At 43.1% G+C, this 15,501-nt stretch overlaps 1 protein-coding gene across 1 annotated transcript in view; it reads right to left on the bottom strand.

Annotated features, from left to right (window-relative positions):
- The window catches only part of DCDC1 (doublecortin domain containing 1), a 78,457-nt gene that overhangs the window by 43,196 nt on the left and 19,760 nt on the right, over positions 1-15,501 (bottom strand). Inside the window, exon 3 of the mRNA XM_019551509.1 lies at positions 7,995-8,182. Coding sequence (XP_019407054.1) covers positions 7,995-8,182 — 188 coding nt within the window. The remainder of the gene's footprint in view (positions 1-7,994; positions 8,183-15,501) is intronic.

The following is a 15,501-nucleotide window of genomic DNA, read 5'->3' as shown; positions in this document are numbered from 1 at the left end:
AGTCCTCTGGCACCACACTAGAGCACCACGAGTGCTCGTACAGCCATGCTAGGGGCCCTGCAATGACCTCAGCTAATTCCCTCAGTACTCTGGGGTGGAGATCGTCCGGACCAGCTGATTTAAATACGTCCAGTTCCTCCAGAAGTTCCCTGACTAGATCCTCACTGACCCTTGGTCTGGGTGCGCCTCCCCTGGGGCCTGAGGGGGTCCTGGAGGGGGCGCTGATCCAGTCCCTGCTCAGGAAAATGGAGACAAAGAACTTGTTAAATAAGTTAGCTTTGTCGTCTGGTGTAATGACCAGTTTCCTAGCGTGTCTTGCAGGGACCCACATTGCCCAGTACCTTCTTTTTGCCCCCTATGTATTTAAAAAAGGACTTCTTGTTGTCCTTGATCTGGGTAGCTAGTCCCAGTTCCATCTCCACCTTGACCTTCCTGACCACCCCCCCTGCAGCCCAGAGAAACCACAGTATAGTCCTCCCTGGTGATGGCCCCTCCCTTCCATTTTGGTGTACGCCTCCCTTTTAGCTCGGAAACATTCCCAGATCCTTTTGGTGAGCCATGTAGGCTCCCACAACATTCCAATGAGGCAATATATCAAAAGCTTTGCTAAGGTCTAGATCAGGAGCGCTCAACCTTTTGGTGTAGTGGGCCAGATGAGTGGCACAGGGACTCTCCATGGGTCAAATAGGATGCCACATGCCAGAATTGGGCCGTACACCACGTCCACTCAGCCTGGTGCTAGACTGGCCCCTGTGCTGCCTCCCTCTCCTCCTAGCCACAAGATCAGGCCCCGTGCCACCAGATGGGAGCTGCATGCTAGTTCCACCATGCTGCCACCCTAGGGCTCTGTGCCACCTGCACCACCTCCCTGGGGCTCCATGCTGCCTGCACTGCATCTCTGGGGCTCCACACCCTCTCCCCCAGGTGGTGCCACATTTCTCAGCTCTGCATTGCTTCTCTTAATGCAAAGTCAAGACCAATCAGTTCAGCAGGAGTTAGCTAGAACTTAGCAGGCCTATTTGCCCATTCAACTGTGGAACACAGTCTTAAGTCTCACACTTTTCACCAGCCTCATTGCTTGCAAATAAACAACAAAAAACAATTTAAGCCTCTATCCATGAACTAAAATCTTGTAGTGGTAGAGAGGCTTATATGTCCCAAAGATGCTCAGAGCTATGTCACCTGGAGTCTCACACTTCTGGCAGGGTCACCCATAGTGAACAGATCTGAGGGAAGCTTCCAGGTGAACCATGGACCAACCCAAAGTTCTCAATGACAGATTAGGTGGAAAGAGATGTCAGGATCTCAATGGCTGTAAAGATGAAAGAAGACTGCAACAAGATGGAGGTCTCCTGTTGTGTTGGGATCCCTCTTACCACGGGGCTCAAATCTCCACCATATCAGGATTGTGTAGTTGCAGTTTCTGCACACTAGCTTCCTCACATTAAACAAAGTCATGTACAGTTTTCTACCTGAGGAAACAGCACACTCTTCTGTACCAATTTGCAAAAGCCCTTCAGTAATGGATGAGTGGTGATAGAGACAGAATTAGTGAATCTGGCAGTCTCCAGCCACAAATTTTCATGCAGGTGGTTGTCTGGCACCTGAGTTGAGACAGGGGTACAATTCAACAGCTGCTACCATAACTGAGCAGCCTTATTCATGATCCCCTCTGCTCACTACACATGGGGAAGGGTCTAGAAAAGTTAACCTAAACCAACATCGTCTTATCTGTTCCTGGCTGGATAACCATATCCTGCAAGAACACTATTTCTGTGGTCAAAAACATCATAAGACAATGATTTTTGCAACGTGGAACACTTGCCCCTTGGTGGATAATTAAGACAATGAATTACCAGAAAGAAGAACTGCCATTGTCTCCAGGGAACTAACAAGATACAACATCAACACTGCAACTCTGAGCAAGATAAGACAACCAGATGAGCATCAGCTGAGAGAAGAGGGTGGAAGCTACACCTTCTTCTGTAAGGGGAAACTGGTCTAGGACAGATGTGTTCATGGTATTAACTTCACCATGAAGAATCAATTCATCAATCAATTTACAGAGTTACCTGCAGCATAAGTGAACATTTTATGATCCTCCATCTTAAGCTCAGCAACAAACAGTATGTCACCATCACCAGTGTGTATACCCCAATGCTTGATGCTGCTGTAATAGGGGCTCAGCCAGGAGCCCTGTTACTGAGGCAGTTTCAGGTGAGAGTGACCTGACAATGCCCCCACCAGTGAAGGGAATTACACACCAGGGCAAGAGAGGGGGATTAGCGCGCCACAGTGGAGATAAAAGTGGCGACGGGGATACACAGTTTGTCTTCAGGCACAAGAAGAAGTATGAAGAAAAGTCTGTCTCAAAGGACTGGGAGGACGGGGAGACGGTTCGTGAGTTGGAGTGAAATACAGTGCCCAGAACAACCTGACTGATTGAGTTAAGACAGGATATGTACTGTTGAATCCCGGTGTCTCTGGTGAGTGAGGAAAACCGGGTCTTCAGGAGACAGACAGGCAAAGGGTACCCAAGTGAAGAGGGTCCCCCTTTGGAGCTGTGTGGGCTGGAAGAGCTTCTCTAAGCCCACGAGCTCCTAAAAACTCCACCGGTGCTAAAAGCGGCAGTGAGAGAGATGGCGGAGCGGCCAGGGCCGCTCTTAAAGAGACAGTACAATTAAACGTGGGGAACTCAGCTGATTTATAAGGTAGTTTACTGAAGGGCAATATCTGTTACAAAGTTATTGTGAAGACTTGTGGGCACTGAGTTCTCTTGTGTAACTTGGAATCTCACCGCTAATGAGGCAGATTAGGGGGACCATTGTTGCCCTTTAATCTCTAACAAAGGAATAAATCCATCTTATTCAAAGTTAACCACAGAGTGACAGGAGTGCTTCCTAACCCTGTAAGATCACTGATACCCTCTTTTTTTTGTTCCCATTGAAGTCGTGGCAGGCGAGTCCAGAGGGAAACCCCGTTAGGAACATTCACCCACTCACAGCTGGCAATGATGTCAGAGAAAGTTCTACTCCAACCTTGACCACATATTGACTAACACTTGCAAGGAAGATCAGATATTCTCCTTGGTGGCTTAAACACTAGTCAGATGTGACCTAGAACTATGGAGTGGCACCATTTGGAAGGAAGGGGTTGGGAAAGCCAACTCCACTGACATCCTTCTCCTGAGCAAATGGACAGAGCAGAGTCTTTACATCACAAACACTATCTTCAGACAGAGTCACAAACACAAGCGCATGTGGAGATATGCTTACTCTAAGTGCTAGCATCTTGACTATGTTATTGTTACATCCTGTGATTGAGTGGCTGTCAGTATCATGTGAGGAAACCATAATGACTGCTGGATGGACCACTGTCTTGTCAGATCAATTATGAACACCCAGCTTGCTCTGAAACACAGAAAAAAGCAAACAGACAAAAGCAATGTGAAGGACTCTCAACTCTCAAATCTCTTCAAGACCCAAAGGTCTGTAAGACTCTCCAACAGTGCCTCCACAGGAAGCTCTCTCCTCAGTACACAAATAGTGTACTGAGTTAGTTTCTACTAACTATGAAACTATGAAATAAAGGCAATGAATGAGCTCCATTCAAGGGTACTGAAGGTACTGGCTGATATCATTGCACAGCCACTGCCAAGAATATATGAGCACTCGTGGCACATGGGACAGGTCCCAGAGGACTGGAAAAGGGCTAATGTGGTCCCTATTTTCAAGAAGGGGAGGAAGGATGATCCAGGCAACTACAGGCCAGTCAGTCTCACCTCCATCCTTGGCAAGTCTTTGAAAGATTATTAAGGCTTATATATGTGACAGCCCAGCAGGAAATATTATGCTGAGGGGAAACCAGCACAGGTTCATAGCGGGTAGATCATGCCTGACTAATCTAGTCTCTTTTTATGACCAGGTTACAAAACACCTTGACACAGGAGTAGGGGTTGATATCATTTACTTAGACTTCAGGAAGGCCTTTGATATGGTATCCCACCCCGTACTGGTGAACAAGTTAAGAGGCTGTGACCTGGATGATTACACAGTCCAGTGGGTGGCAAATTGGCTAGAGGGTCGTACCCAGAGAGTGGTAATGGATGGGTCGGTATCGACCTGGAAGGGCGTGGGCAGTGGGGTCCCACAGGGCTCTGTACTTGATGTCTTCATCAGTGACTTGGACGAGGGAGTGAAGTGTACTTTATTCAAGTTTGCGGATGATACAAAACTGTGGGGAGAAGCGGACACACTGGAGGGCAGGGAACAACTACAGGCAGTCCTGGACAGGTTGGACAAATGGGCAGAAAACAATAGAATGAAATTTAACAAGGAGAAATGTGAAGTGCTGCACCTAGGGAGGAAAATTGTCCAGGACACCTACTGCCTAGGAAATGACCTGCTCAGTAGCACGGAAGTGGAAAGGGGTCTTGGAGTCCTGGTGGACTCCAAGATGAACATGAGTCATCAGTGTAATGAAGTCATCAGAAAAGCTAACCGCACTTTATCATGCATCAGCAGATGCATGACAAACAGAACCAAGGAGGTGATACTTCCCCTCTATCAGGCGCTGGTCAGACTGCAGTTGGAATACTGCATGCAGTTTTGGGTGCCACACTTCAAGAGGGATATGGATAACCTGGAGAGGGTTCAGAGAAGGGCCACTCGTATGGTTAAGGGCTTGCAGACCAAGCCCTTAACCATACGAGTGCAAGAGAAGGTTGAGAGGTGACCTTGTGGCTGCTTATAAATTCATCATGGAGGCACAGAAGGGAATTGGTGAGGCTGTACTCACCAAGGCACCCCTGGGGGTCACAAGAAATAATGGACATAAGCTAGCAGACAGCAGATTTAGACTGGACATTAGGAGGAACTTCTTCACAGTTAGAGTGGCCAAGGTCTGGAATGGGCTCCCAAGGGAGGTGGTGCTCTCCCCTATTCTGGGGAGCCTCAAGAGGAGGCTGGATGGGCATCTGGCTGGGGTCTCAACCCAGCACTCTTTCCTGTCTATGCTGGGGGTCGGACTCGATGATCTATTGAGGTCCCTTCCGACCCTAACATCTATGAATCTATGAGGACTCTGAAAGGAGTTGAAAGCCACCATATAGCCAATGGATTCAGCACAGGCCATACCCCCATCAACACCAACACCAATACAATAAGAGTGACACTGAGATCCAAAGTTTCCTTGACTGGAAGAGAAAAGGTGTCATCTTGCCAAGCAAAATGAGCCTATCTCAGCAGAAGAAGGAGACATATGAGCTCCTCAAAGCTGAAGCTCAAAGGAGGATTCAGGAAATCAAAAAAATCAGTGGTTGCACAATAAAGCTAAAGAGATCCATTTCTGTGCCGACAAATATGAGAGACATAGCTCTTATCTGGCAACAAAGGCCATCTATGCCCCAGTTTCCCACACTTCTACTTTCCTGCAATCACAGATAGCCCAATAATCCTCAAAGCTAGATGGAAAGAGCCCTTTGTGGCACTTCTAAACCACGAGTCCACTGTGACAGATACTACCATAGCATCCATCCCCCAATATCTTGAAAAGGGATCCCTTGCCAACCCTCCTTATCCTAGAAGAAGTCTGGCATGGGATCAAAGAAACCAAGAACAACAAGGCTACTGGACAGTATGCCTGCTGAAATCTACAAGGCTGGTGGTGAGGAACTGGTACTGAAATTCCACAAATTTATCCTATGCAGATCCCTGTGTATCTGAGGAATGCCAGTATCTTCATGTAAGAAGATAAGTCTGTGTGTGGGAACTATAAAGGTATTGTCCTTCTTTCCGAAGCAGGGAAAATCCTTGCCCACATCCTCCTGAACTGTCTTCTACCTCTTACTGAGGAAGTCCTGCCAGAATCCCAGCCCCTGCCCTCAGCCCTGACAGTGCCCCTCACTCTTGACCCACAGTCCCTGCTGGTGCCCCAGGTCTTGTACGCAGAACACGTGACCCCTGACAGCCAATTACCTTGCCCGCTGCTCCCAGCCCGAAGCATCCAAGCTACTCTTGCCTGGGAGGAGCAGAGGCAAAGTAAAATCCCAAATTTGCTCGCATTTCAAAAACCCACCTGGACACAAGGACAAGGGGCCAAAAAAGAGGACATGTCTGGGAAAACCTGGACATATGGTAACCCTATACTTGCACACATTGAGGAAAACCTCCATGCCATGCTTGTTCTTTTTGGAAAAGCCTATCGAACTTTGGGCCTGTCTCTCAACATTGAGAAGACTAAAGTGAGCTATTAGCTTGCCCCAGGCACTGAATATGAGCCTCTCCCTTCCCAAATTATCACTGAGGGAAAGCCCCTGGAGGTAGTCAAACACTTCCCCTACCTTGGTACCCACCTGTCTCGGACAGTGAACGTCAATGAGGAGATCCAGCACAGGATAAGGTGTGCAAGTGCCTCGTCTGGGAAATGGCTCCAGCATGTCTTTATTCATTGCTGTCTCCAGAAAGACACCAAGATCCAAGTCTACAATGTAGCCATCATCCGCACTCGCCTCTACAGATATGAAATGTGCGTGACCTACCATCGTCATCTCAAGAGCCTGGAGAGGCATCACCAACAATGCATCCAGAAATTCCTCCACATGGAATGTCAAGATCACCACACAAACACTAGCATCCGTGCTGAAGCCAATGTTACCAGCACTGAGTCAGTGATCCTCAAACACCAAATTCACTGTGTGCGGATGCCCAACTACTGACTCCCAAAACAAGGGCTCTACTCTCAGGTCAGTAACAGCCTCATCAGAGTGGCCAAAAGAAACACAACAAGGGCACATTGAAGGCATACCTCAAGAAAATGGATATTGACATCACGACCTGGGAGAAGCTGGGTGCTGACTGACTCCAGTGGCTCCACAACTTCAACCAAGTGGCTGCCCATTTCAAGATGAATTATCTCACCCTCAAAGCAGAGAAGAGAGAGCGGAGGAAGGAAAATGAGGAAAATCCTGACCTATGGCCTCCCCTCTCCTGAAGAAAGACCTGCAATTTCTGTGGCTGCGTCTGTGGTTCAAAGACTAAAATCTTAAGTCACCTCAAGACCTACCAATGAGCTGTGGTAGAGATCATCCTTGAATAAGGGATTGCCACCAACATGAGTCTAAACCTGTTCCAGATATCTTTATGACAATTTCAGGTGCTCCATTCTACCAGTCAGGTTTTTTTTCTTTAATTTGTTTATTCCTGAAACTATGTGGTATTCAGGAATCACTCTGAATCTAGATATTTGGAAGAATGACTTTGTCAAACTAATTCCATTTGTCACTGTGTAACAGAACATGGATTACCTCTCAGAACTACTTTGTTGCAACAGTTGGAAGGTGAGAAGTGAAAGAGGTAGGGGACTGCAAGAAGCTCAAGAAGTGCCCCAGCATAGGGACAATTGAATGCTGCTCTGGAGAACTGCATTTTATTCCTGCCTCTGCTTGCATGATGTTAAATCAATCCCTTAAACCATACTTTTTAAACATGGTCATTAAATGTGTTTTCTAGGTGACCAGCTTAAGATCCTGAAGCCTGGTTTTCAGAAATGCTGAGCACCCATAAATGCAACTGAAGCCAAAGGCAGCTGCTCTTTAATATAGAAACGCTATCTAATGCATTTAATTACTCTGAAAAATCTGGTCTTTTGCATCTCAAATTGGGCACCCAAAGGAGGTGGATACTTTTGGTTTTCCTCTCCCTGCCTTAGCTCCTCATATGTAATATCATCGATCCAGAGCAGTGAGAATTTGCAAACTGTGAAACTATTAAACATTTATTTAAACTCAGAGGCTGGATTGCTCAAAACCTAGAACATTTCAGCAGATTCACTGTGTTCTAAGGAACTTTTCAGACAAATCAAAGAAAACTTATAGTAAATTTTATTGTGAAAATATTAAATGATCTTTTACAATTGCCTCTTGTAATATAAAACTGCCAATGCAAAAATATTATATTTTTGCAGCTTATCAAAAAATAGCAAATTAAAAAACTTACCTTGGCAAATGATAAGAATCAGAAGGCAACGCAGCTTTGCTTCCGTACTTCTGGGTTAATATAGTTTGTGTGCCCTGGTGATATGAAGAGACTGATGAAGCTAGGAGTTCATTATTTCTTTGTGATCCCTCTGAAGTCAGACTGCAAGATTCATGAACACACACTGGATTTTGGGTGTTTTCCATTTCCTGGTAAAAATAGAAAATTATCTAATTAAAATTAGAGCATAAGTGTCTCTATTTGTTTTGAAGCCTGGCAATTACAGTCACTGACATCTGCTTGGAGGGCAATACAGCAGTACACAGGCAAACCAGGAAGCTTTTGGAGACAGTTAAGGAAAGACCAAGTAGGGGCTGTGCTCTTCTTTCTTCTTGACCTGCTGATCACAAACAGGGAAGAATTGGTGGGGAACATAGAAGTGGATGGCAACCTAGAATCATAGAAAGTTATGGTTGGAAGGGACCTCAAGATGTCATCAACCCTTGCCCAAAGCAGGACCAGCCCCAACGAGATCATCCTAGCCAAAACTTTGTCTAGCTGGGTTTTGAAAACCCTCAAGGATGGAGCCTTCCACCACCTCTCTGGGCAACCTCTTGCAGTGTTTTACTACCCTCCTAGTGAGAAAATTCTTTCTAATATCTAACCTAAGCTTCCCGTGCTGCAACTTGAGACGGTTGCTCCTTGTTCTCTTATCTTCCACCACTGAAAATAAACTAGCTCCATTCTCTTCTGAACCCTCCTTCAGGTAGTTTTAGACTGCTATTAAGTCTCTGCTCAGTCCCTTCTTTTCTAGGCTAAATAACTTGGGAAGCACCAACCATGAGATGATTGAGTTCAGGGTCCTGAGGAAAAGAAGGAAGGACAGCAGCAGAGTATGGACCCTGGACAGCAGAAAATCAGACTTCAGTGCACTCAGGGAACTGATGGGCGGGATCCCCTGGGAGGCCAATTTAAGATTCCAAGCCTGCAAGTAATTACACATACTTAATTTAAAGTACATGAGCAGTCTCATTCAAAGAGTAGTCATTGCAGGATTGGGGTCTTCTTGCGCTTTTGTTAAAACATATACATATGTTCCTTAAGTAAATATTAAATTATTGATGGTCAGAAAACATGATCAGATCCTTAATTGGTACAATGCAATATAGATTTCTACTTATTTTGACTTTGGGAAGAACATAGGTGATAATCTATAATATTTTAAAATAAATATTGTGTGTGCCTCTGTTCATCGGATTACTGTTGAAAGAAACACAGGAATGGAAAGGACCTCCTGAGTCCAGCCACCTGAGATCACAAGCATGTGTGTAATAAATATAGCAGTTGGCCCAAAGATTGCACAAGAACATCTGCTGTGGTCCCTCTTGTACACCACAGATAGAAACATCCATTAACAAGCTGAAAAAAATACCCTTTAAAGCACCAAAGGAAAAGAGCACATGAGACAAGAGCACTACTAATAAATGTGCTGGCCCCTACAACGCTAGGGAATGGTAGGTAAAACATGCTTAGGTGATCCCAGGAATCCCTTGCTATGAAGGAAGCTTTATTGCTTAAATGTGGGTTGCTGAAAGTTTATCTTCAACCCCATAGTGACATGCATAAACTGAACTGCCTCTGGACAAATAAAGTAACTTTTAAATGGATTAAAAGCTGCTTCTAAACTCAGTTGTGGAAAGTGTTTTTTCAAGGTTGGATTGAAACAGAAGCTACAAGGGGAACTAGACTATTCTGGGCAACCTCTAGGGCTAGGGGTTGCCTGGGACAAATAGAATGCACATAAATTTGTGAGAAGTGATACACTTTTAGGTAAGATGATATGTTTATAAGCTTTAAGCTGTTTTAGTACTTTCCCTTTCTGTTGCTTGCATTCCTGTAGATAAATGAATAATACTTTGTTTTTAGGACACTGTTTTCTCACTTTTTTCATAGGGATGATGGGAGATGCAGCAGGGGCTGGAGTTGTGCCATGTGCCTTGTGTAGAGCCAGAGCTACTGTTGCCACTTCTCATACATGCCCCAAGCTGGACCCAGCCTACAAGGGGCCTTGTGGCCCAGATCCGGCACAGGCTGCAAGGTGAGTTTGACATTGTCAAGTTAATCCAGGTGCTTGTAAAATCTCTTGTACAAATGAGGTTACTGGCTTGTGGTTAAGGCAAGCCAAATGTAGTACTATAGTTTTATCAATACTATAACCAAGTAAGGGGAATCAGTAATTTTAACATTTACAAACATTTTCTTTCTTTGCTGTGTAAACCTCAGAAAACACAGAAAAAATAATGAAAATTCAACACCTTGGAAAGATGTTTGAAACCAGCATCGTCAGGATACATTTAAAATCTGTCTCTGAGTTATAGTCTATAGCTTTTTGTCATGCTAGGGGCATCTTTACACATGCACTTTACTGCAGAGTTGACTAATTAGCTCCACAGTGGCCATGTCTACATAAGATACTGACTGCGCAGTCATTACTCACCAGTCATTTAGTATTTGTGTAAACTCTTAACCAGAGTTACTGTGCAATAGTGTCATTGAACATTTTTTTTGTGACGCTGACTGCACAGTAGCCTGAGACAACTCCACAGTAGGATCATATCGTGCTTGCTGCCACACAGTGCTATTTCCCAGTAATCACAGGCTACTGCACAGTCAGCGTCTTGTGTAGGCATGGCCAGTAAAGTGTCACCATCTACACGTATGCCCCTATTAGGCCAGAGTAAACTAACCAACTCCACCATAGGATATACTGCTTGACACAAGTACTATCTTATGGCAGAGTTATTTACTCTACCACAACGCATGTGCAGATGGTGACTGGGATGGCGAAAGCACTAGGGTGGGAGCTATCTGCTGGCGAGCCCCACACTGTAACACCCTCATGCCCTAACCAGCACCTCTCCAACATATTGAGTCGGGGCTGGCAGGCCTTGGACTTCCTGCCAACTGGGGCTGCATCAACCTGGCTGAATATGTTGTGGTCCTGGGCGTGCATGTAAATGCTATACCTGGGAGCAATAAAATCCAGCACAAACTGTGCTGGAGTTTATTGCTTCACATTAATAGCATGTGTAGATGCACCTGCTGAGTATTAACTTAGAGCTAAAATAGTCCTTTTGTAATTAAGGAGAGTAGCAACTTAGTAAAGCACTACTTCACATACCAAATGTTACAAAACTTCCCTCTAAGAAAACAGAACAAAAGGTCTTTATATCATGGCCCAAATGTCAGGCTAAATATATCCTTGAACTCGTTATAATAGAATTTGTTTGTCTTCAATTCATTAGTTTCTATCTTCTCCATAAGAATTCATTTTCCATAAATAGTCAGTCTTCTCATTGTCAAGACTTTGTAGAAAAATAATTTTATTTCATATAATGTGTCCTGAAATGTTTAGGTATGCTGTAGGACTTAAACAACTTCAGGTGCAGAGAGCCAGATATACAAACATCCAAAAATATGGTGAAAGATTTCAAAATTCCATACAAAATGCTTAAAACTGCTGCTTTAAAAACAATTGTCGCTAGTACCAATAATGAACAAACAGTATATTTTGTTGCATTGACCTACTGCCTAAGTAATGTTAAATGAGTTGTATTTTAAAAGAATGCATATGAATTCTACATTACTTTTTGATAAGCCTACTATTGATTGTACCTATTAAAACAGCATATTAATTTATCATGTCACATACTAGGTGCATCTACACATGCAATTAGTGTGCCCCAATAAACTCTGGCACATTTTACACTGGAGTCAGCTGCTCCTGGGCACCACATCTTCACATGTACCTGGAACCACAGCAGTTTGAGCAGGGGTGGAACAGCTGCAGGTTTGCAGCAGGCTGTAAGGGGAGTGGGGGTCATGCCTAGGCTCTGGGTTGCAGTGTTGAGCACCAGAAGGGTTGGCTGGAGCATGAGAGTGCTCAGTGGAGCCGGGTGGCTGACCCCCTGAGCCTGCTACCAGCCTGGAGCTGCTTCGCCCTAGCTTAAACTCTTGCTGTCCTGGTCACTGTCCACACATGCTTTCTGCACAGCGAATGACTCTGCCATAAGATAGTACTGTCCGCGACAGTACTATCTTACAGCAAAGGCAATTAATTTACTGTGCCCTAATCCTGGCACACATGTAGATGGTGAGCCTTTACTAAAGAGCTAATTAGTCAACTTTGCAGTAAAGCACCTATGTAGATACACTCACTGAGTAATGAAAACTTTCATACTACAGCTTTAACTAACAAGACTATTACTTCCAAAAATTCATTTGTAAATTAGCAAAAAAGAAAATCATCTTGGCTCATGTTTTAGGTAACTTTATTCCCAACTTGAATCCCTCCAACAGTTTTCCTTTTCTGCCACCTCAAATAGATGCTTCTTGTCTTCATCGATGCCTTTCAGAGTTCAGCCCTGTCCTGTTTGCTGACATTCTTTTTGGTGTTGTGATCTACCAACAGTGCCAGACTTGATATAGCTATCTATTATAGTTATACTGGTATGTCATCTCATAAATGACCCTTTGTGCTTTCTTCTGAGCTGTCCATATGCATGGGAAACTCTTCTCAAAAAGTTTGAAACATCAAATCCCTCCTCAATCATCACTTTTAGCATGATATTTACAGAATACTAGTAGACTAGGAAGGTGATGAAATTAGACTGCTGCTATTGCATTTGCCTCCATTCCCAAACAACAAAGCTTAACTGCAAATCCCTCTGTCTATAAAAACCAAGCTTGAATAACTGTTACTTGCAGTTACAAGCAGTTATCTCTTTGAAGGAAGAACTTTTTTTTTATTGTAGTAAAACTATACAGTATCTAGCAGAGTGAGCCCTGAACTCGTTAGGCTCTCTAGGTCAGTGATTCTCAACCATGATACGGCAGTGCCTTGAAATCCTTTTAAAGATGCTACAAAGTGCTACTCAATTTTAATGCTGTTAGGTGCCCAACACCTACACGATTCGCAACATAAAACCAAATATTTCAAATAGGATTCCATAGTTTCTAAAACAGTCTGAACTGTTGTGGTCTTTCAAAGTTCTTCTCAACAGGAGAATTGCTTTATTATTTTTCCATAGTCAAAAAACAAGTAAAAACTACAGAGCTGGCATTTTCCTCTGAGCACTTCACGTCTAAAAATGTTGAGAACCACTGCTTTAGGTATTACCATAATGCAACTAATAAATGAAAATAACAAGGCAGAGTCAATCAAGTCTAAAATTCATGAAAATGCATACAGATTGTAAATTGGAAATACAGGCAGTCCTCGGACTTATGACACAACTGGTTCCTGAAAAACACGTCTCAAGTTGAAATGTTGTAACTCGGAACCAATTTTCTCATAAGAAACAATGTTATAAATGAGGGATTGGTTCCCAAACCAAGTCCCGATACCCTATTTTCACCAAAAATACCCCAGAATTTTGTACTCAATCAACTATAGATGAGTAATATGGCTACATTAATGTATTTCTATTGTAAATAGCAATCATATTGATTTAGAAGGACTTCTTTGAGGTGACTTTGCTGGACTTTTTGAAGGGTTCTTGGCTGGAATCTTCTCAGGAGTCTTGGCTGCAGGTTTTTCTGGAGTCTTGTCTGCTTTCTTAAAGAAAGTGTCCAAGGAATGTTGGACATATGCATTGCATTGGATCAAGCGTGTAAGTTGAAACTGGCATTGTAAAGTTGAATCAGGGTGTCAATTTATAAACGTTGTAACTCAAAACATTGTAGGTCGAGGACTGCCTGTACATCTTTTATGGTTAAAATAGTTTATATCCTACCAAAAAAGCAACAACTACACGTTTAATGAAAATTTATTCCTTTTCTGTATTTTTCATTTCACATGTGTCTCCTTTGTGACTAAACTTAAACAAAATAATGTTTCTTTCAAACATGAATTTCAACATTTGAAGATTTATTACAGATCTGAATTATTTACAAAACAGCTCTAATATGTGCTTAGTCCTGGAATTTTTACTCAGTTTTAGCTTAGACAAAAACTGGAATGAAAAACAAGGGAGCTAGGAATAAGGGCTTCAGAAATGTGTCAAGAGATTGTAATGGGCAGCACAATATATAACGGTGTCAGGCATACCTAGTGATAATGTTAAGAGGCAATTAAATAGGCAGGTCCAAAGGACTGTTCTTTGTACTTGAAAAATATCTTTTCTTTTAAAGAAGAAGCTACACCACAAAAATGTTAAATAAAAGTATGGTGGAATACATTCTATCCTTCCAAACAAAATGAGTACAGAGCCAATTAGCCCAATGCCCCTTTCCAACAAACACATGGGGAAATACCCAATTATCTTGAAAAAAGCCAATTAAAATCAAATGAATAATCTAAATATCAAAACTTCTAATAATTTATTTGATAATTATATTTCTCATGAAGCTGCTGTTAATGTAAACTGTGAAATACTGTCTATCTACCATGTTTACAAGTATCAGAGACAACATGCTTGTTGCTCTGCTATCTTTAAATGCTGCATTGCAGTTTGCACTAACAAGTAATCAATGTGACATTAAACATGCCTGTTTTTCTGATGCAGGTCTTCAAAAATTTAAATATTTATTTTAAATAATTCAAAAGAAAAGTTATGTTATTCATATCAGATAAAATGATCCTATACTCTACTATAACAAAAAAAAAATGTAATGGAAAAAATAAAAAGGTATTTTAGGCAGAGTAAGTATCATTCATTACATGGGTGTAACAGGTGAGCTGCCTAGGGTTGCTGTGATGTCCCCAAGTGAGGTGCTACCTGTCCGCTCTGTGTTCCTGAGGGAGCCCTAGCACCCAGATTGCTGGACTTACAAAGGACTTTTTCTATTCCCCACCCCACCCACACACACACGCCCCCCTCATCTACCCAGAACTAAGCAGAAGAAAAGCTGAATAGGCATCTCAGGCCATACATTCCCTGATCCCAGTATGGGAGGCCTATTTCAACTTGATTGACTAAAACTCGGTTGCTGGGTCAGGGAATGCTGAGGTAAGAGACCAAGCCAAAGGGGGTATGGGTGACATATGAATAATGGTTAAGGGTTCATCACAGCGTCCAGCCCATTGGAGCCCTGACCACAAATGCTATCGTACTTTTCCGGGGATGACTGATGGAAGTCCTCCCCACAAAGTTTATGAACACTCCAAGTAATCCCCTTAAGTCTGTTAAAGACTACAGTAAAATCTGAAAGCCATGCTAAACTAAGGCTTATTCACAACAGGTAAAATAAAAAACACTGATTCTGACTTCACACTGAAAGCATAGCTAGGCCATCTGAGAAGAAACAATGTGGTATCCTTTCCAGTATATCTTCTATATTAATAATAATTTCAAGCTGGCTCCTAGGTGTCTGGTTACTCCTTAAAACTTGATGTTTTTCCTGGTTGTTAATCAGTTTCTTGAGATGTTCCAAACCAGATAGCCCCTTGTCACTGGAAAGGTAATTCATTTAAATTGAAACTGGTTATATAACAGGATTTTCCCTGTCAATTATGGCTTAAGACCCT

The sequence above is a fragment of the Crocodylus porosus genome, unplaced genomic scaffold, assembly GCF_001723895.1.
Source record: "Crocodylus porosus isolate Cpor-Errol unplaced genomic scaffold, CroPor_comp1, whole genome shotgun sequence".
Lineage (NCBI taxonomy): Eukaryota > Metazoa > Chordata > Crocodylia > Crocodylidae > Crocodylus > Crocodylus porosus.
The sequence above is the reverse complement of the archived record's forward strand: the minus strand, read 5'-3'. Positions and strand labels throughout refer to the sequence as shown.